At 40.5% G+C, this 23,053-nt stretch overlaps 1 protein-coding gene across 1 annotated transcript; it reads left to right on the top strand.

The window, feature by feature from the left end:
- The first annotated feature begins 12,097 nt into the window (after positions 1 to 12,097).
- LOC139712474 (uncharacterized) lies at positions 12,098 to 23,053 on the top strand. The gene is made up of 7 exons (XM_071624289.1): positions 12,098 to 14,108; positions 14,716 to 14,854; positions 15,475 to 15,548; positions 16,165 to 16,257; positions 17,227 to 17,354; positions 20,724 to 20,916; positions 21,373 to 23,053. Exons 2-7 carry the CDS (start codon positions 14,791 to 14,793, stop codon positions 23,005 to 23,007), a joined length of 2,187 nt encoding a protein of 728 aa, XP_071480390.1. The 5' UTR covers positions 12,098 to 14,108; positions 14,716 to 14,790; the 3' UTR covers positions 23,008 to 23,053.

A 23,053-nucleotide genomic window follows, 5' to 3' on the forward strand; every position in this document is an offset into this window, starting at 1 on the left:
GTTTCTTTTCTTTTTGGCTGACATCGCTGCCCACCAGTTGAGATGCAGGGCTGTACACAACGGTGTTGACATTTCCTACCGGTGGCGTTTTTCCACCGTAATTGATGCCGGTCCATGTCATCACTGAGCTGCCACGAGTCGTCTCTATTTCGATGCAGTCAGCAAGAAGGTTCTCCCAGGCTAATCGATGAACTCCTTGTCTCCCATCGGTTCGGTCAAGTGGTGGTTCTTGTCCTCGAAGAAAACATGTCGCCAGTGTCCAAATTGAAGTATTCTGTGCTCCTTAGACCAGCGGAGGCGAGGCTGTTCTCCTGGCGATAAACCAGGCGTGGACATCTGAACCGTCAACCGTTGTGCTTGGTAACCATGTAGCATCCGAGCAATGTCCGGTTAGGCGGGCTCCTACCGGCTGACCAAGAAACGTCGATCCCATGATCCACTAGCGACGAAGATGATTCGAAGATATATTTTCCCGTTTCTCCTACAGAAATTAACAATCTTACAGTCTGTATTCTAGGATGCCGCGAGGACATCCTCGATATCACTCTGTGTGTAGCCGTCTTGCCGCAGTGCCACCGTTCCGTCAGACCAGCGTAGGCTTGTAATAGCCTAGGAAATGTCTTAACCGACTTTTAATGCAAACGGTTCAAAGAGCTCAAAAAAGGGGGTGGGCTCATTCGACACAGCGTTACATCAGGAAGAGGGATAGACTTTCGCATGCAATGGATGGACGGTGAGTTAGCTCAGTCTGCCTCACGATCAAAAGGACCTTGGTTCGATTCCCGGGTCCCATTGAGCAATGTTGTGTGTAATCATACCGTCCCCTACAGTAAAAAGGCAAAACACTGTCCCTCGGATAGAACATAAATGAAGGTCCCGTGTGTGAGAGAGTCACAACTCACGCACGTAAAAAGATCCCACTTCATTTCATCGCATAGAGCAGGGTGTTTAACCCGGTGAAGTGGTCCCGCCTTATATCCAACTGGACCCCATGGAAGACCAGCTATTGCACCTGAATACGGGCTATCCAACTATCTTCTCAGATGGCAATGAAACAATGTACTTATTACACATGGACCCCGTTCACAGTGAGTGAAAAGGCCGGGCTCGGCCTCGGTCGAGCCCGGCCTTCACTTCACTGTTAACGCGCAAAAAGCCAAATGCGGTACAAAATCGGCCGCGTATTTGGCCAAGCTCTGGAGGTAGTCTCGAGCCGCGGCCGAGCCCGGCCTTTCCTCACTGTAAACGCAAACTGGGCCAAATGCGGTACCAAATTTAGTCTGGCTTCCAGACCCTCTGCCCGTACCATTTCGCTATTTAGGATATTAACGTCCTCAACGTCGAAAACTAGTATAGCTTAAGGTGGTTTTGTCCTGCGAAGGTCTGTGCCTTCGGCAAAGGTGGTGACTTCGTCTCACATAACCTTGTTCCTTTCAAATAAATGAGACATACAAGTCGTCTAACATTACTGTCCATGTTTACTTGAGAACAATGTGCGAAAAATGGGGAAAATTAGATTACAAATTACAACCAACCAGCCGAAATACTTGCTTTCTCTCATAAAGTACGTGCGATTTGCAAAGGAAATTAACTGAGCGATGATTTCCCAATGTACACTACAACTGCACATGCATTTTTTTTTCTTGATTTAAGAGAGTTGTTATCTTCTGCGCATGTAAACTTTAGATATCTCAAAGCGCCGTCTTGTTTTTACTCTAGACTTCCTGTCGGTAAATGCACGATTAGATCAAAGCAGGAAAGCATCTTTAAAATGTTATTGTGACGCTTTTCACAGAAACAGGTGTTTGAATTAATAAACAAGCGATGTATGTACATGTGTGGCAGATCCATGGTTCGATAAATAGATGTCTTGCTGACGTTGTTGCATGGGCTAAGAAAAACATGCTTGAAGTCAATGCCTTAAAAACCAATGAGATTTAATATAGCATTTCTCACCGAGGCTCAATCCATCCACTTCGCCAGACGTTGTAGTTGTTGTTGGTTTCACGGTAAATGAAACAGGAAACATTCACATGGAACAGCAACTGCAACTTCAACATGTTCAAGATCAGGTGAAAATGTGTGTTATGTCTGCTCTTACAAAGTGGCACAATTTCGCAGTTTCTTGGGTAAAAAGAATATAAGAAATTGATTCATACATATATGTTTCATCTAGATTTGATTCATGTAATGTTCTTCTGTATGGCCTCCCTGAAAGAGAAATGGGAAAATATTGCAGATAGTCCAAAACAGTGCCGCTCAACCGGTAGAACGTGCAACGCGGGTATGGGATCCAATAACTTGTGCCCATGTTGAATCGCATTGCTTATACCTGCAGCAAAAAGAATTGTGTAAAATTTGAAACATTAAAGAATTAGCATTTTTTTTTTGATGTATAACACAAAAGTTATGTGCATCACGCTGCACAGAGAATCTTCTAGATCATTATGTCCTGTACTTAATGTGGATTGTTATTACAATTATAATCATTATTATCATAAGACAATCTCCCGTAATATATTAGTGAGAGTCAAACTCAATATGTTTTACCGACACAAACATTGTATTCTTTGTTAATCTCTGCATGTTTCAATTATAGTTATCTACATGTCGACATTAGCATTATTTTTTACTTTTAAAAAGTTCTTAGGATGGTAAACCATTAATAGGCCTACTATCACTTATGCACACAGTAATGATTTTGTTAAATTCAGAACAAAAACCTCGAGATTACTGAAAAATACCAGATGTAAATTGGTCAATCCATGTACAACTTTCATAACAATAATCTTCCATCATCAGTTCTAACTCAATGCTTGTTTTAAACAATTCAATAAGCCTACAAAGATACCCCACTAGATAGTCCAGTTGAACCCATCTACCTTAACAGCGGACATTATTGTTATTACAATCTTATTCTTTTTTTTTTGGGGTTTGTGTATTTATGTATTGATTTTTGAAAAAAAAACTAAACTTTTTGGCAGTATAAACCGTGAACCAAACCTGTGGAACTCCCTTCCGGCTGAAATGAATCATTCAGTTTTTTCGGCACATGAATTCAGTTTGAAAGAGTTTTTACTCAGTCGATATTGAAACATCGATTATAAAACAGAGCACTTTGCTTTCAAGTTCAGTGATTACCTTTATTCTTCTTTTGCATCTTTAATCTTAATAGATAATCTGTGTGCCGTACTGACATGTTGAATTCCACGTCGGTTGTCGATTCACATGGCCCATTTGTCCTTCGTTGTTGGCTTATTTCCTCAGGTTTGTGTGGATGATCCTGTATTTGTGCTTGTATATTTATTGTGTTTGTCATTTCGTCCTCTTGCTTTCACTGCTTCTGAATTAGAGTGTTCAATTCTTTATTTATTTAAGCATACTTTTTACTTCATAACTTTCTCCATACAAGAAAAAAAAGAGTACTTAAGTCCACCCCTCCTTGCTCGTATAAGGGAACTTGCTACTTATATTTAATTATGCAATCTTTATTTTGAGTTTGCTTTTTTCGCAACTTCCATTTATATTCCTTATACACTTTAATTGACATAATGTTTTAATCCGCATTGGTTTCATGAAAGTCAAAACAATATTTGCGTAATTATGCGTATGTATAGCATGTTTGTTCAGGTGCACGTGTATATGCGCGCATTAAGGCCCTATTCATTATTATTTATATTCCGTACGTATTTTGTTTAACTTTGTACCCGATGTGGCTCTTCCCCTGCTTGAAAAACGATTATTGTCACCATGTAATGATTTTGTATTATTTTAAATATGGAAAATAAGAAGGAAATCTTAATTTACATCCATTCAGTTCGTCGTAACTGGAAAAAAAATGATACTTATTATGAACATCAAACAACGACAGTGCCATTCACTAAGAATCATTGAGGAAAGATTGTCGCAAAAACAAACGGCCATTCACTGTCCATAACAACGATAAGAAACATAAAGAGAAAATGTCATAATAAGGAAAATAGCTATATTGTCCATATATATATCGATATAAGTTTCCCTATGCAATTTCATGCTCACGTACCGTTTTGAAAAAAAAATAAAAAACTGAAAATAAAGAAAATACTTTCCCAGAAGTTACATGAATAGTACACAAGATATCTAGCACTGTACATGATTCACGAGTGATAATCTGTTCCAAGTTTTAAAAAAAAAGAGAGAGAAAAGTAAAATTTCATCTCCATAACAGTCACCCTTATATACCTCATATTACAGAGGAGGGCAGTTTAGAACTCTCAAAGTCTACAGAAGGGGATCATTTCATCATTTCGATGGAACATGATGATAAGGATGATCCAATCTAGAGTAACGTGAAAATGGTAGCAATAACTTTGCGACCTTTTTGGACATATGTGTATATTCAATAGGAGTACAAGACTATTTATAATGATCCATTTATTAGATGCAGTATAGTATGGATCGGATACGAGTTGCTATTATTTCGTGTGGGTTTTTTTTTTTTGCACAATTAATTCAACTGTAGAAATACCAGGTACAGGTATATAATTTACTGTATAATATACGGTCTACCCCCGTCTAACACTTATGGTATTAAGTGGTACACTGACGAGAACACTGTGAAGTGCAAAGTAACCTTGTACGTGCTATTGCTACTATGGCAACATCATTTACTATAGTCTTGAAAAATAATATATAGGCTTATCTTGCAGAATAGAAATCACAGTCAAACAGAGCATGTTATGCGGGCTGAGTGTAAAATTCTTCTGGTTCGTTCACAAAGTGGAAAAGAATTTCATTCCGTCAGATTTTATTCCTAATTTGGGGGCCAATAATTCAGTGTTACCATGGCAACGCACTTTCCTCTACTTTCATAAATATGTGCTGCACAACTTTTCATTAAAGTTCATCAACTATAGAGTGTGCCAAATTTGATTTGAACGGCTCAAAAAGTGGAGGGAAAATTCCTCTGAAAGGCTTTTTCCCAATTTGTGGTCATAATGCACTGCGACTATCTCAATGCACTTCAACTATTTACTTGGGAGAAGAATTTCAATTTGCAACTCCCTTTTCTTGATTTGGGAGTCATAATTAGCTGTTACCATGACAACGCACTTTCCAGTGTTGCACAAGTTTTAGTACATCGACGCGCGTTTCTCATTATAAAATGTATCTATAATATTGTGAAACATTGATGAACTGGAGTAGTTCGATACGCAGGCCTTTTACCTTAACATTGCTTAATTTGAGGCCGTCTGTGTATACCAGTGCCGCATTACCATGACAACACCCTTTCTGTTATATAAGCCTACTGTTGAAAAAAACAAACAAACGTGTGTCTTGCACAACTTTACACTAAACTTCACATCAACATGACTGCCAAATTTCGATTGAATCGCTTGAAAACAGTTAATTACACACTTAATTACGACCTCAGAATTACTGTTATTCTTATTGTAAATATTGTAAGTGTTGTCATGAGAGATGTATACTTTCAGTCAATTTGCTGATATTGCTTCTGGTAATCAACCTTATGGGGCTAACCTCGATTTGCATAGGACCTACGCTAATTGTTAGCACCCTTTACCAAGATGTATATAGGCATAATATGTATCATTGTGATTTCTAATCAAAGTATGTATCATTGAAATTTGGTAATAAAATTTATTCATTTGTTAATAAAAAGTCCATCCATTCATTCAGTCACAATACCACCCCAGGATATTCTGTTACTGCCCGACCACACGCTGACTGGATTCAAATACCCCTCTACCTGTCTTAGGCCCTGTCTTATAAAACTTGTGATAGAAATCAATCAATTACAAATCTCTTGAAAGCTGCAATCAATCGCAACCTCTGATTGATTGATTTCAGTTCTCCATCTTAATTTCAATCATAACTTTTTTAACTAGATTAGTATAAAAGCACTCTGAGAGCGCAGACCTCCGCCAATCATGCAAATCATTTTCACCACTGATCTTATTTCCACCCATACGTACTTATAGCATTGTGTGCTGAAAGTTGCCAGATTTCCCAATATAGAAGCCTTTGTTACGTCATAAACCCTCATCTGCACGGCGCGCCTCACCCCAGCATAAACTAGAGCACGCACTTTAGTGCGCGCAGGCAAACCTCAAATACACGCAGCCTGAACTCCAAGTTCATTGACCCTACCTGCTAAAATATCAAAAATCCTTCATAAATTCCCCCAAAATTCTCAGATCACTACCAAAAGTTAATTGTTTGGTACTTGTGTCACTCTTAACCTTTCCTGCAAGTTTCATCCCAATCCGTCCACTACTTATTGAGTTATTTTGCGCACGGACAAACTAACAAACCAACGGTAACGAAAACATAACCTCCTCCCTTGGCGGAGGTAATAAGATGGATTTGCATTCAATCGTAAAGTTGTGATTGATTTGAATCAATCACAAGTCTTTATAAGACGGGGCCCTGGGGCCCGTTGCATAAAACTTTTTTAGCAACCTTAAAAAAACTTAGGTTGGGATTTGCCCAACCTAAGTTTTTTAAGGTTGCTAACCTAAAAACGTAAAATCCGTTGCATAAAAACTCTGGTTGGTAACCCTAAAAAAAATTGGGTTGCCAAAATCCCAACCTTAATTTTCTATGGTTGTAAGCGTAAAATCATTAGTTATTTTTATTTGTAAATACAAAGTGTACACTTGTATGAGGATGCGCACTGAAAAAAAGGGAAGTTTCACTTTTACCGCTGTCGTCTGCATGCGATATGCACTAAGCAATTTGCGCACGGTGTGCACTACAAACTACCGTTAGCGATCGTACTTCCTCTCATCTCCCTGCTTACACGCACATCCACGTCGAGTCCGAGATGGCAAATGAGGTAATTATTGTTAATTTCCGTTCATAAGATAATTTATTTAATAACTTACCGAAATTAAAGATATAATGGGCATACTCATGAAATAGGCCAAACCACCACTGCGTGTCCGTACTATACTACGGCGGCTCGCCTGTTTATACTCGTTTATGGTTTAGGTTTGGAACAGTTGCAGAATACACCACGACTGCAAAAAGTTGCAGTGCTAACCTAAAATTTATTACGATGCAGCTTTCTAACGTTTATAGGCAGCGGCGTTAGCTGGCTTGGGGTTACTTTGTACACTACATTATTTAGTGTGTGTGGGACTGACTGGTGACTTCCGTTGGTGGTGGTCGAATTGTTTTACGGTAACTTGTTAAAGATTATTTAGGCTATTATTCGGAATGAATAATGATTCTATTACGTCTGAAAAGTGTCCTGTCATTCTGAGTGACATTTTTTTTTAGTGAAAGGATTTTTTTTTTTTTATTGATTCAAAGTAACAAAAAAATAATGGTTATAGCAGGCAGTGTAGCTAGCTCCTTGGCCTTCGGCCTTCGGGCTCAGGCTAGCTCAGCCTTGGCACAGGGTAGCTGTAGCGAGCGCGAGCTACTCCCAGCTGACTGCGACAGTATGATTTTACTTGATACAAAGCATATAGTCTGCTACATCACAGCACATCTTGGAAAGCTGCTCTAGACTCTGCTAGGCCTAACTGTAGCCTTTAGGCTTTAGTTTAGGGAGTTGAAGAATCCTGGCAGAATAACAGTGTTTATAGTCTAATTGTTAGTCTACCCCTCAGCTCAGCCTCTAATCAGGCTGAGCAATCAAATCCAAGGGCAAGGCCATACAAGGTTTACACTGGTTCAGCTTTAGCTTTGCAATCATTTCTCATCAAGGGAACCAAAATGAAATCAACTAGAAATATCACTTAAGGTGATTAATACCCCCGCCCCGTGACGACAGTCTTATCCAAGGAATGATCTTTCCTTGATCTTCTGCCATTTAAATGCCGTTACCATGGCAACGCAGCTTCCGACACGTCTGAAAAATATGTCTTGCACATTTTCCCACCAAGACTATTGTGTGTGCCACATTTCATAAGCTTTTGTCAAAAACTGAGGAAGTAGTTCAATCCACAAGATCTTTCCTTGATCTTCCACCATTAATATGCCGTTACCATGGCAACGCAGCTTCCGACATGTCCAAAAAATATGTCTTGCACATCTTCCCACCAAGACCAATGTGTGTGCCACATTTCATGAGCTTCAGTCGAATACAGAGGAAGTAGTTCAATCCACAAGATCTTTCCTTGATCTTCTGCCATTTATATGCCGTTACCATGGCAACGCAGCTTCCGACACGTCCGAAAAATATGTCTTCCACATCTTCCCACCAAGATCAAGGTGTGTGCCACATTTCATAAGCTTTGGTCAAAAAACTGAGGAAGTAGTTAAATCCGCAAGATCTTTCCTTGATCTTCTGCCATTAATATGCCGTTACCATGGCAACCTACTTTCGGGTACTGTCAAAAAATGCGTCTTGCACATCTACAACCAAAGGCACACATCTGTACCAAGTTTCATGGAAATTGGGCAAAAACTGAGGAAGTAGTTTGCAACACAAAATTTTCCATCATTTTGGCTCATAATATGTGAGCTGTTACCATGGCAACATACTTTTTGTCACTGTCAAGAAATGTGTCATGCTGACCTATATCCTAAGACAAACATTCAATATGAATTCCATGAGAATTGGAAGAACACTGATGAAGCAGTTTTGCCATGAAGCATTTTGCCCTATATTTTACCAATAACATGCCGTTACCATGGCAACGCACTTTTTGCCACTGCTGAAATATGTGTCTTGCACATTAACATATTCAGATGAACATCTGTACCTAATTTCATAAAAATTGATCAAAAACTGTGGGAGGAGTTCGCGACGCAAGATTTGTAGGCCTACCCATTTTTGCCCATAATATGCCGTTACCATGGCAACGTACTTATGGGTACTGTCAAAAAATACGTCTTGCACATCTACAACCCAAGGCACACATCTGTGCCAAGTTTTATGGGAATCGGTTGAAAACTGAGGAAGTAGTTCGCGACGCAAGATTTGCAACGGACCGACCGCCCGACCGCCCGACCGCCCGACCGACCGCCCGACCGCCCGACCGCCCGACCGTCCGCTGATTCCTATATACCCCCTTCAAACTTCGTTTGGTGGGGGTATATTATAATTACCTCATCCTTCATATCAAAGAGTGCGTGCGCAACTCTCTGAATGGTTCTGCATGCAGTCGATGTGTGTATCCCATGAACGAAACTGGTGTCGTCAAGAAGACTTCCACTGGCAAAATATCGAAGTGACACAAACACTTGTAGGCTGGATGGAAGAGCCATATTTCTGTGAGTTGGATGCTCAATCCTCGGGGCAAGCCTGTTAATGATGGCAATGCACCCAGCTCTAGAGAATCGGTATAATTTTCTTAATTGTTGGTCGTCGTATGCATCTAAGGGATGCAGGCGATCTCGGAATATTCTTTCTCTTCTAAGAGCTGCCCCAGCCTGAATTGCCTGCAGAATTGCAGCCATTTTGGAACAAAGAAGTCCAACCGGAGTTGTTAGCGTAGCAACTGCTAGTGTGAGGGCAAGGGTTACACCAACCGGAATCTTTCATACTAGTATTTCATTCTCAACCGGAGTTTTGTCCGGCTAACCGTAGAAAACTCTGGTCGGACTTATATGCAATCGTAAAATTCCGGTTGGGAGTTTCCAATCGGAATTTTGTGATTCCAACCGGAAAAAAAAATCCGGTTGGAGTTTTATGCAACGGGCCCCAGGGGATGGACAGCGCATCACTATACAATACGCGCATCGAACAGCATCAATCAGTAGTGCATTGGCCTCAACCATAGAGATGCATACTAATAATATACTAGAGCGCGGACTGCGTGTGGCGCGTACGCAGTGCTCGTGTGCCGAGTTGAAGAGGCCGTGCGCCATCTTAAAAAAAAAAAAAAACGCGTCCGGGCAAAAACAAATACAGTATCGCGTCCGGGCAGCGCAGTAGTGGTGGACACGTAAAGCGCTCAAACACGCGAATTAGCATAATTATAGTACATTTTGTATGCATATATAGGCCCTACTTGTTTTTGAGCAAGAAGATGAGGGGGTCGGAGATGAGAGAAGGAAACAACTGAAAAATTTAAGCTGCTAGCATTCTCTTATTATGAGTGGTAAAAAAAATGAAAATTAAACAAAATTTTACCTTATTCTCCACGAGGTAATACTTTCAAGCCGACCAACACGACCATGGTCCAGGCAATACAAAGGGTTCTCTTGGTCTCCAGACAGCCGGGTGCCCCTTGTGATGTAATAATTACCGCAGTTACATTAAACTTTCCTAAGCTGCGTCAATCTTTGTATCTTTTTTTTTTTGGGGGGGGGGGCAATTATGTTTTCTGTATGAGGGGACTGCATTCTATAGTCCTGACATCTGTGTATACGAGTGTTTCATTGTATTTCTCTTTTTTTTTTGGAAATGAAATAAATCATTTTCATAAGTACGTGTAGGCATATTGGTTCCCATGACATTATGTTCAAGCTCGAAATGCTAATGTTGAAGCCTACATAAACCCTCACCCAAATCATAACACCTAACCCTAATCCTAATCCTCACCCTGCCTTGAACCAAAAGCCCAGTCAGACGTACCCATGATGCTTACTCTATTTTCAGAAAGATATCACTGCCGGAGCATACATGTCCTGTCACCAGGCATATATTACGTATTCTAGCTTTTCTCACACTATCACCATAGTAAAATTAACTGCTGGTATAGCAAAGGGTGAGGAACGATTTTTATTTTATTTTATTTCATTTTTATTATTATCATTTTTTTTTTTTTGGGGGGGGGGCTCAAGGGCCAAATAGGGCACTTAGAAAAGAGCACTTTTTAAACTTAAAAGGGGGAGGTTTTTTTCATTTTGGAAAGGGGGCAAATGCCCCCCCCCCCCCGTTCCGCCGACCTTGCATATAGTTATGCACTGTATTAGCTATCTAGTAGCACTAGATCGAGAATGGCTGAGGGAGGGCGGAGTGCCCCCTGACGAATTTTGCAAGACCTTTTCTTTTCTTTTTCTTGTTTTTTTTGTCTTGAATCTCAATCGATCTGTTTAACACACACTATAAATGTCATTTTAGTTACTTGTGAAAGGAAACTCCGCTCCCCTTCTTTTCTCCTGTTTCTACATCCAAAAGCAGCACATGATTCAGGCATTTTGCAACATAGATCTATGGTACTTTAAGTAGAATTTACGAATTTAAGAACACTTTCAATTTCCATACTTCGATGGAGACCTTGGCATAGGATGCTAGCCTACTGCCGTTGCATCCCGTCGTCGATCTCCCTACATGCTCCTCCGCTACGGTCGCTAGTCGAAATTTGCCCGCACCAAAATGGCGAACGCCTCCTTTTATTGGGATTTTACGGAGTCCACCCTCTAGTGTTCTTAGTATATATCTCTATGGCCTCAACACGCTCACACACTTCATACACGCGCAGTTTACATTCCTCGATACACGACAGACTCGCCGCGCCTACAGGGTACGTACATATACATACCCATGGTATTATCATGGATGATACGCGATTGGCCTAACCATGGTGTCTTACGTCTAACTACTGGCTTGTTGAAATCTAACAAGCCGTCAAGCCGTCAAACCCGCCGTCATGTCAAAGCAGGATTTTTTGTTAATATCCTAATGATTTCACGAACCGTTAACGCTAGCGCTAGCCGGAGGTCCGGAGCGGAGGTAGGCTACTATAGTCTATAGAAGATCATCACAGCACGCACTACGGTAATGAAGAGCATGCAGTCTAAACGTTAGATTGACAAGGTAAATTCGTTTGAGTTTGTCATAGTTGACATAGGGCTTTTTACGCCTACACTGTGGTAGGCCTACCTGCTAACTGTTGAGTAGATTAGAAAAATTACAGCTAGGCCCTACAGAGACTTCAACTCTCCCGTTTTCGACGGGAGATCTCCCGCCGAAAGCCCATTTTTTGCAAATCTCCCGTTCTCCCGCTTGAGAGTCGATTTCTCCCGCCCTGGCTCTGTGTCTCCCGGTGGAAAGGATTTCTTACTTATTGCCATCGTATGTTAAAGAAATAAGCCTTAGATAGCACCAGAGAACATCTAGAACCATAGGAACTTTGCGCTTCGCACACATCAAGCTGGAGTCTCCCGTTTGCTAGGGGTTTCGGGCAGGAGATCAGAAGGTGCTTTGGGTTGGAGTCTCTGCAGCTAGGCTTTGTCTTGTCTTGCCGAAGATGCCCACAATCAATAGGTTGATTATTATGGCACTAACAGGGTCTGCTCATCATATCGACCACGTTTTGATAAAGTAGAATCTACCTCATATCTTAGAATTTGAATGGAACATTTTCCTAAGTTAGGCCTAACGTTAACGTTAGATTTAACGTTAATGTTACCATTGTTAGTTCTAACGTAAAGGTCGTACTCGTAAGATAGCGTTTACTACTAACAGAAAAGACCTCTAGAAACGTTTCATACTGGTAAATTCTAATGTTACTAACGATAGATCTAAAAGTTAGAAGTGGCCAATCTTAATGTTAACCGTTAGATGTAACTGTGCTAAGATTTAAGAGTGATAAGAGTAAAATACCTAGATCTAGGACCTTCTACATGTATCCAAAAGTGGCAAAACATGCAAACTAAAACATCAAATTTGCAAATCTGGAGATAGACCGTGGTGTGTGTACTGACTGAACTTTCACTTAAATTAGAAGTTCTTTTAGAACGTTAGTGTTTTGCACGTGAGGTGTCCAACCCCCTTGGCCTCAGTAATCAGACATCGATATGGCACACATAAAGATTATCCTCAAAAGTAAAGCTAACATTTTTAGAAAGAAAATGATTAACTTTAGATTCTATAAGACTATAGAGCATTAAAAATAAATGTCTCCAACATTTGAAAAGAAAAAAAAATATTTTGGGCTTCAAATTCAAGCAGATCTCTCAACTTTACTCATGGTTTCCGGTTGTTATTCATTATGATTACCATGCACAATTGACAGACAATTTAAATAAATGAAAATTCATGTTTATTTGAGAAAAATAGCAATGTTCAAAACTTTACAGCCTTATACAGGTTATGTTAAATCCTCTGGTAACTATTAGATCTCCCAGAGAAAAGTAAAAAGTATTTTTAATAATTACCCGGTACTAGGGCCTACTAGGTACCTACTAGGTACTACTGTACTATTAGAGAGTAGAGTACTCTGACTCTGACTCTGAGTATTTTCATGCAAAATCAATATTTTAGAACTAACGCTATAGAACTAGATTCTATGTCAACTTCATTTACCAGTAGGACCTACATGTACTGTGTACTAGCGTGTGTGTTTGTCTAGCTATGTTTATCACGTGAAAAGGGACAGAAACGAATTAGAGGTCTAGCTTTAAAAACGTAAAACAACACGCTTCCGATCCATCTCCAATCAAGCTGTGGTTTGGTTTACAATTGATGACGACTGAAAACGACTGACAGGTCGTGATCATCATCTCGCAAAAGCTTTTCAATCATTGCAAGTTTAGCATTTCACATTTGAAGAAACCCCGAAACTGACCTGTTTCTATAAAACGAAATATACACCTGTATGATTAAAAGTAAAAAAAAAAAAAAAAAATGAAAAGAACAGGCAAGGTAAAGGAAATATTCCGTAGCTAAATCTCCTGGTGTCTTCTCTCTTTTTTTTTTCTTTTACAAAGATGAAGTTACACTTTCTGCTCCAGTCAGGGCATTCCATCGGTCAAGCTTCAGAAGACTAAAGTGTTTTGAATATTGTTCTGACACTTTAAGGGAGAAAAATAAAGTAAAAAAAAAAAAAAAAACTTGCAGTGTAGGCCTAACATCTGTCCATTTTTGTCCATTCTTCTTCTTGGAAACACACACACACACACACACACACACACACACACACTATTTGTCCTGTTCTTTCACAGTCCTATTTTTTGAAAGAGGTTGTCCTGTTAGGAGGGTGCAATATACGTTGTAGAGTTCTATCCATTTTTATTTTGATTGTTATCACTTGACGACCCGTAAAGACATGATATATTGACTGGTAATAAGACTGAAATGACCATGTGTTCTTCCATAATGCAGGAATAATTTATCTTCAAATGGAATGATGGCATTCAGTCAAGGTGGAGTGATCATCACACAACGCAATACTATAGATCACGCTTTGAAACAAGGAGGAAGTGTATGTATAACGAAATATTTGATGTACAGCACATTCACAGACACAGACACCCACCCACACACACAGACACACAAAATAAACACCAACCATCATTCATACAGAGCCTCGCATATTATGCAAGTTTATCGTTGCTGTCATCCTCTGTGTATTGCTTTCAACATGCTCTGCTTTATAATCATACGATATCAGTGAAAGTTGAATTCAGATCATGCAGATGTCATGATTATTTGAAAATCGGAAGCAAAACGAACTAAAGATTAGGCCTATTCAGACTGATTGCCAAACCCTGCAAAATTAAATAAAGCAAGAAAACACAAGTTGAGCAGAAAGTACCTGATCATAGTTTCCAGTGATGTGTATATTGCAGCGGTATAGAAGTGAAAGTCCCACTTTACCCCTTTCCGTCTCTCTCTCTCCCTATCTCTTATCTCTATTTTTCTACTTCTCTCCGTGTCTCTTTATCTGTCCTCTCCCCTCCTCTCTCTCTCTCTTTCTCGTCCATTCTCCATATTTCTTCTCTCTTCTCTCTATATCTGTTCCCCAATAACTTCCGTCACTCTTGTGTTTATCTAAAAATTGACCTCTCCATCTGTGCATGTACCAACAGGCGACAGCTTGAAGGGCGGTGTTTTCCCATCCATTGAAGTACTGGGCAAATGTTACGCCACTTCTAGAGCGAACAATGCTCGCCACACAGTACCTCAGCGAAGACACACAGACGGTGCTACGTGCCGTCTTCTCTCCAGGTACGAAGTGGTATATAAAACATGTCGTTTCATGCACAGGTACCAGTACAGCTGCCAGAATGATGTACATGTATGCTGTTGTAACAATTATCATAGCATACACATTATTTGTATCCATGTCACTTTGACAATTCAATACTCCAACATAGGCAACTCGCTGTCACGCGTGACTGCATATATCAAGACGAGATTTTTTTTTTTCTCCATTTCGATCACCTGTATTGTTTTCTTCCCATTTTTTGATATTCAATAGCCAGGTACTAGGGCATGAAATAATCAAAGTTACGATAACGATTTTCATCCTTGAATTCGTTTGCCTCTTTCTCAATTTGTTTGTATTTTATAACTATTTCTTATGACCCTTTTGTTGGTGTAGTGTATACTTCTTTTTTTTTTTCTTTTTTTTTGCGTTGATGAAATCAAAACACTTCACGACTGGAAAAGAGAAAAGCAATATGAATGACGTCAATCTTTGTCTTTGAAGAATTTCTTTACACATCCTACGTAAATTTCTTCGTCCAAATTTTGGCCGGTCAGATAATCTTCCGAGCAGCAAATTAAGATGCGAATGAAATGCCAAACACTAAATGACCCTGATCACTCCTTTTTATTTTCCCCAGCCTTTAACATTTCAGAGCAGAGTATACGACCTGTGGTGGATCTCTTCAATAAAATCAAGGTACAGCGTAACTTGGTAACTTAATTGTTTCTGTTTCCATTACATTGTAATTCGACAACTTTTTGGCAGTGAAGTCAATAGTTCTATAAGTAAACTCACCAAAGAGTTGAATATTTCATTTCCAAAATGTAATAAAGGTATGTAATTGATTGTTTAATCAATTTCCTTCAGATTATATCTATATCTTTATTTCCTTTGTGCTGACACGACCGATCATTTTCATAAACTTAAATTTTGGAGGTTGTAGATAAGAACACGCTGAAGTATCTGCTAGATGTTTTTGCTAATCTAACTTAAGACCACTTCAAATACTCCTCAGTGTCAAGGACAGAATTGACAATAATACTTATACATGTACTAGTGAAAGGTGTCACATATTTTTATTTCACTCATGACATTATGAGTAACTGGTATCCAGAATAACACTAATACTTTCGCAATTTTCTTTGTGCCCTCGGGGTACTGTGCAATTCTTTAATTTTCAGACTGCAGAGAAAACAAAAACAACGGCAGGAATGCCTTGTTACTGAGCTTTGCGAGAATTACGCCATTATTCTATTTCATGTGATTTTCCACAAATTATTATTCATCACTCACACGGTGTCAGAATTTTCCTGGTGTATTCATATAGAAGGAGCTTCCAGTCGACAAATTTCGGCTCCTGGTCAGTTTGCTACTACAAATCGACTTTGACCCTGTGCCACTCGAGAACAAATATGACATCGTAAGTACAGCAGCAAGCAAAAACCACAATCATGTTCATTTGGGCTCGTGTCGTGTGTTGAAAACTTCAAGAGTTTACATGTGCAGTTAGATCTTAGAGTAATGTTTAAACGAGTCTATACGCCATTAAGGCAAATTCTTTTAGTTTGCAGTTAGAATGGTGTGTTCAAACGGACTGGTGTCATGTGAGATAAACAATTAGTGTAATCCTGTTTTAATGATTGCGTCTGATTTTACCCCCTTTTTATACAGGGGACGATTTTTATCGATGCTAGAGGGTCTTAAAATCGCCTTGTATAATCGTTTTGTCTTGTCAATAATTTTTGAGTAGTTTGTATCAACGAGGTTTGATATAATGATTAAAAAAAATACGCACGCTTTGAAATACAGTTATGATGCTAACTCAAAGATGATTGGCCTATATACATTGGTATAAATAAACATTGCCGTCATTATAGGTTTCCTTACATTTGGAAAGATTTCAAAGACATGAATTACAGTCAAAGCTTTAGGAAGGTCGTACACGTGTGATACGTGAGAAAGGAAAACATTCACATGCTCTGACATCACAATAGCTCTTTCAACAATGTATGCCAATCAGATAGGAGGATGATGTCATCGTCTCACCATAATATTCTCCCATCGGCTTGTACAAAAAAGACAAAGTGGAACAATCTAAAGGCTTCATCCTTCAATCCTGGAAGCTACTATTCCAAGTTATGGTTCCTTGTTTTAATGCGAATGATACGTGTCAATTATTTCATATAGTGGTCGGAACCAACATATACATGTGTGAGTGACACTGCCAAACTCCTCTACTTTCCTTACATTTTTGTCCGATTTAACGAACGTTCTAGCGTTCTGTTTGTGTGAGTTTGCTCTTAATCATTTAGATCGAAGTAATTGTCTCTTCATGTTAAAGAATTAATGTAGTGCTTTTTTTTTTCTTTGTTGCCATGCCAACGCCAAGTTGCTGATAGAGACAAGGATTGTCCACTTGCTCCAAGACTATCCTGATCTGGCCTTGGAGCTGACATCACTCTTACATGATGCATCCCGCCAGAGGGACCACTACCTCAACTGGCTGGAACACACAAGGTTTCTTACAAGAATGAATAACTGAATGGATTAATCAATTTGTGGATCGATAGATAGATCATAAACTAATCAGTAATGGACATGGTTAATAAAGGAACAAAATGATGAACAACTGTTTGGAAATGAAATGGATAGGAAATGTAAATAGGCATGGTTTTGCTCTCAAGAAAGAGAATTTGTAATTGTATGTGCTTGCGTGATCGCGTCTGTTATTGTGTTTGTATGCATGCAAGAAAGAAATGATAAACAGGCCTTCACAGCTACACGCTGCTTGCGTCTGCGCGTCGTGTTTGAAGACAGACATCATCTGCAGTGTTCTGGATGCGTATATACAGATATGAAAACCAGTGCTAGAATACAACAGAAACACAACATCTAAATCGCAGAATCAAAATTAAATTGAAAATCTTCTCTGTATTTTACCTCTCAAATCCACAACTTCACTTTAAACGCTTATGCACAGTTAAACACATTATTTTGTATGCAATCGCTCACGATTGCGGTAAGTAAAGGGAATTGAACTAAGCTGTTGATGTTTTCTTTTCGCAAACGTAAATTACTTTCAATTTTGTTTTGCATGTTTTAGTATTGGTTTTGAATGGAACATCAGAGGGTCTATACTGAACTCGTGATAGCATGTGAACTGAAAAAGCAGAATTACAAAGTTTATACAAAATATTTATCGTGAATTTGAAAGACGAACAAAGATCTCGTACTTTTACCGCAGATTTGGAAAGGTGAACGAATGTTGTACATGCTTGATCCTATATCAATCACTTGAATCTTAAATTCAAAGGTTGTCTGAATACGTGTCGGAAAGTGTAAGAGAAAGAGAGAGGAAAAGAAAATGAGATACGGACTGGATTCCTCATTACATTCCAGCGCCCCTTTCTCGAGTAATCTGCCATATGGCCTCTGGCCTCATGTTCGTTTTAGATTTTAGAAGAGTTTATTAATAATAGCAGAGGCAATTAACTTAAATGTCGTTTGGCTCAAATGTCCATAGAGCAGTGTAGGAAGCTACATACGCGGTGGAATTTAGAACAACATGGCCTTGTGCTCGCATACTAAAGCATTGGATATGTCACTTTAAGACTGAGTGTAACAACAGAATAATCAATTTTTCTATCGGAACATTTCATCAAGCGAGCAGCAGAAGAATTGTTTACCTATATGCGTCGAATGCATGTGCAAGATATGAGTATTGTAAAGTTGTTTTTTTTTTGGGGGGGGGGGGGGCGGAGGGACACCTAAACTGATCAGTGATCTGCGAAATGAAGAAATAAAACATGACGCATACAATAATTATAATACATACCTCTCTCTCTCTATAATGCATGAATCATTAATCCATTACTAATTTCCTATACCTTTTTACCTTGTTTTGTTTAATTCCAATTACGGCTAAATTGCACGTCACGTGTTGGAACGAACCAAATGGTATTTTCAGCAGAAACAATGCTGTATCGACTGTAAACACAAAATGCTTACTCTCCGGCCTCAGAATTTCCCGTCTTCGACACCGAATACTAATTAGATACGCATCGCTGGCACGCTGGCAAGTTCCATTTGTTAAGCTCAGTCTAAAAAGCATTTGCGTCATTTGCATTTCTTTGGGCCTTACTTACGTTAGAAGTGAAAGCCGATTTCGGGAATCGTAGATACGTGTCGATACCAGGAGAAGTCGGCAGCAGGCGTTATCAGCGTCATTCCTACAGAAGTGAATTTCCGTAATTGTTTGTGCTCCCCTCGTTCGACTTGACTGCTCTGATTTGCTATCATAGTTCTTTCCGCAGACTAGACCAGTGGCGCACAGAGAAAAGAAGGAGGGGATGGGGGGGGGGGGGGGGGGGACTTTTTCCAATTACCCATAAGGTAGCGTGACCAGCTTTCATTGAAGTGTGCAATTCTTCGTTGAGGGCGGTTGGGCGAGAATGCCGTTGCCTTCCCTGATGTGATGCCATGGCGACGGCACACCCACGGGGGTGATGCCCGCTGGTGCTGGAGTTAGAGTCGTTAAGTGGTCATTTCGTATCCGATATGACCAACACCCGTAAGTGAGCATCTTCGCGCGAAGCTTGCTGAGCTCAAGGCAGCGAATCTCGCCTCCAGCTCCCGAAGTCTGCGTGAAGAATGACTTAGGACAGCTGGAAACCTTCTGTCTGGGAGGGAGGAGGGGGAAGGGGGAGGGGAGGGGAGGGGAACGATCCTTCATAAAATATTTGTGTGCCATATTCAACCGAGATTTCGTGTTTCGGATGATATATTTTAAAGTGGCATTCTTGGCATATTAATGATTGATCAGAGGCGACTATTTTTCCAGGGAGGAGGAAAGAAAGAAAATCGTAATGCTGCAAGAAAATGACACATCCCGTTCTGATTGGAAAAGCAGCTAGATGACAATGTAATACATGATCCTGAACATGATACAAAAGATATTTGAACATCCCCTACCTGATGGCGGGAATGAAGAGCAATAGTACCAACGATGCTCTTATCCCACTCCCCGCCTCATCATGAATAATAAACATTTCCGTCCATCAATACTTGTTGTTTTTTCTTTTGCTTGTAGAGTTGGTGTGGTATCAAATGTAGAGTCTTTTTGCTCTTTTATTTTTATTTATTCAGAACACCATTCCATTTATCATGGACATTATTGCCAATTTTTCACTCCAAAACAATTTTACAAAACAATTTATCAAACAAAGTCACGTCAGTTCCCCCAGCCCCTCCCAATACGCTGCTTTACGTTTAATCCAGTCGTATGATATAGCATATTTCAAATCCCCTTTTATTTCTGCGGATCAGAGAAAAAAAAATCTTCAAAAAAGGCTTCTGCCCAATGAGCAACAAAGGTTAAGATTTCTGTTGAAATTGCAAACCTTTTCTTCTCCGTTGTATCTTCATTGGCGTCACCGAATGCCATCGGCAGTGATGTCATTGACGCCCTGAAATTGCTTTGTGTAAAATATTTTATGTGTTTGTGTATGTATGTGTGTGCGTGTGCGTTAGAGAGAGAGAGAAAGTGTGTGTACAGATATCATTGGATATGTGTGTCTTTATGCAGGGCTCGACATTACCGGTGGCCTGGGGCCACTAAACAGTGATGTCGGACCACCACTTTTCGAAAACGGATCTTTTGGTGTCCCTATCGGGCAAATAAGATTCAAATTGATTTTACGTTTGCTCTTCTTTCGGGTCACCAGATTTCTTTTTCAGGCCACCAAAATTTCAGATTTAAAGACTTCAGTGACCCAAAGAGGCAACCAGAGAGAAAAGTTAGTGTCGACACCTGGTTCATAATACGTACATACATATCACTCAACCACACATCCAAGTCATTGCCCTCTTCATTGGTTATCTCAACAGGAAACCAACAGATCTCTGCCCAGATCAGCATGATAGCGGTACTAACAACAATGTGGATGCCCGCGAACTCGACGTTGAGCACGGACCAACGTCCAACCAAACGAAAGGGAAGGAGTCAGCTGAAAGGTCAAGATACAAAGACAGTCGAAGTACGTCAATGGAGTTTGAGATGAGCAGACAATTATACCCTGCGGTAAGAGAAGTTATTGAGATGAGTTGCTCTGCAAAGTATCATCAAAGACACCACTTCCCTTACAGTTTTTCCGCGTGTGCAAAATCACAAATGTACATCAAATAAGAAAAAAAAAAAGCACTGCAAAAAATAATTTCTCATGTATTTTCACGAAGCTCATGACTCAAGGGGGTTGATTATCATGATCTTGACGAAATAATGAACTAGCCGAAGTAATGAATCTCCAGTTTGAAGTGACGCACGCAAAAAGTTATAATTATGTAGGACAGGACAGCAAGTTGAAATTTGCCGACTCTTGACTTGTGTTCAATGTATATAAGTCAGTTTGTGTATTCGATTAGGGGCCTATTACATATAACAATTCTGTGTGATTGAAGTGAAAACAATTCATGTCAACGTATACACATCATCTTACATTAAATAGTTAAAAGGAGAAAGTTTAATTTACCTTTGCAGGTTCCAGCATCACTGCGCTCTTCGCTCCATGCAACGAACCAAGAGGAGGCAGATACACGGAAGACAGTTCATTCCTATGGTACTTCTGATAAGACACCCGAAATCGAAGATCCTTCAGAAGTGGCGATGATGCCTGTTGAAGAAGAGAAGAACAGCGGCGGCACTAGCCCAGCTCATTCGACTCTGACGGATGGCGGCGAAAGGAAGCTCGATCAGGCGAACAAGAGCGACAGCGCTGATGACCTAATCACCTCCCGTCTGAATGACAACGAGGAGACAAAACATTGCGCGAAAGATTCTGACGTGAACAGCGACCTCCACGCCGAGAACAGAGAGGGAGTAAGCACACGGAAACGCGTGCGTCGTCTCGGAGCGCGGGAAGAAGACATGCTGTTACGAAAAGTAGGGAGTCACTGCATAATGATTGGTGTAAAGGAACGAAATGGCGCCACACAGAATACCGATAAGACACAAAGTGGAGATGAAACATCGGATGGAAATCCAAGCACGAGTCGAGATGGAGATGAAGATGAAATGGTGCTGGCCATCGATGATGAACGATCCAAAGAGAGACATAAGAAGCGGAAGAAGAATGCCGCTGGGAAAAGGCGCGCAAATATGGTGAAAGTGACCGCGCTCTGCCGGGCGGCTGCGTGGCTTGACAAGCAAGAAAAACGGAAACAGGGCAAGACCAAGAAAGGCAAGACAACTGATCCTGACACATGCGGGGATGAAGGGACGCAGGATTTAAAGAGGAAGTCGCAAGGTGGCACCGTCGATGATTTCGAGGCCGTCTCTCCGATGACCTCTGAGTATTTGACTGCAGTCAGTGACTCGGTCTCAGGCGATGAGAGCAGCACGGTAGATGTCTGCAGCCTGATAGACTCTCAAGATCCTCTAACTGATGATTGCAGCGGAACGACTTCCGATACCGTTGAAATCCACGCCAGCGACTCTACCAGTGAAAATATGCGTTTTGACAGCCAGGGGCAAAAAGAGGTACGCGTATTGACCCGCCCACCGGCGCTTCATTTGTCTGTGTACCAGCGTTCACATTGCGCAGTCTCTTCTGAAGATAATGATACACAGCAGGAAAATTCTGGATCATCCTTGACGCCGACAGCAGAACCAAGGTTAGGATCGTTAGGACATTTTTCATCCAGCTCCTCAGGTACCACCCCGAGCAAATACGACCCAAACTTTCCCTTCACCACTGCAGCAACCGTTGCAGCCATGTCTTCAAAAATGGACGTTTGCGCTTTCCTTGAAGACGGAACTGTTGCTAACTGTGATAACCCAACCCGGTTTCCGAATCAGGAGACGGCTTCTCGTCAGCGCAGCGTCCACGTAGGTACGGAATGCAACACGGTGAAATGCCCTTCACAGGTCGAGGAAAGCTCTTTCCTATCTCGCCTCCTCAGATCGCCGCGTCCACTGGCGAAGACTGTCGCCGCCGAGAAGAAAAAGAGCGAGAAGCGACGACATCGCCAACCAAAGAAAGAGCGAAAAGCGAAGAAGCCACGACGAAGTCGAAGACTTCGGAGAAAGCGATCTCGCGATGGAGACGAAAGCTTTCATCAGGAAGGCGACAAACAAGTCTACACCACTGGCAAGCGACATACATGCTGCTCCTAAAATTTGAATACTGTGCTTCGATTTTAAGATCTACAGTAGAGGAGAG

Source organism: Diadema antillarum, unplaced genomic scaffold (assembly GCF_040938485.1).
Source record: "Diadema antillarum isolate AM-2024a unplaced genomic scaffold, OU_Dant_1.0 seq00001811_RagTag, whole genome shotgun sequence".
Lineage (NCBI taxonomy): Eukaryota > Metazoa > Echinodermata > Echinoidea > Diadematoida > Diadematidae > Diadema > Diadema antillarum.

Coding starts and splice junctions, on each gene's coding strand:
- LOC139712474 (XM_071624289.1), top strand. CDS start 14,791: ATGCTCGCCACACAGTACCTCAGCGAAGACACACAGACGGTGCTACGT. Junction 14,855..15,474: donor ACGTGCCGTCTTCTCTCCAG/GTACGAAGTGGT, acceptor TATTTTCCCCAG/CCTTTAACATTTCAGAGCAG. Junction 16,258..17,226: donor TCGAGAACAAATATGACATC/GTAAGTACAGCA, acceptor GCCAACGCCAAG/TTGCTGATAGAGACAAGGAT.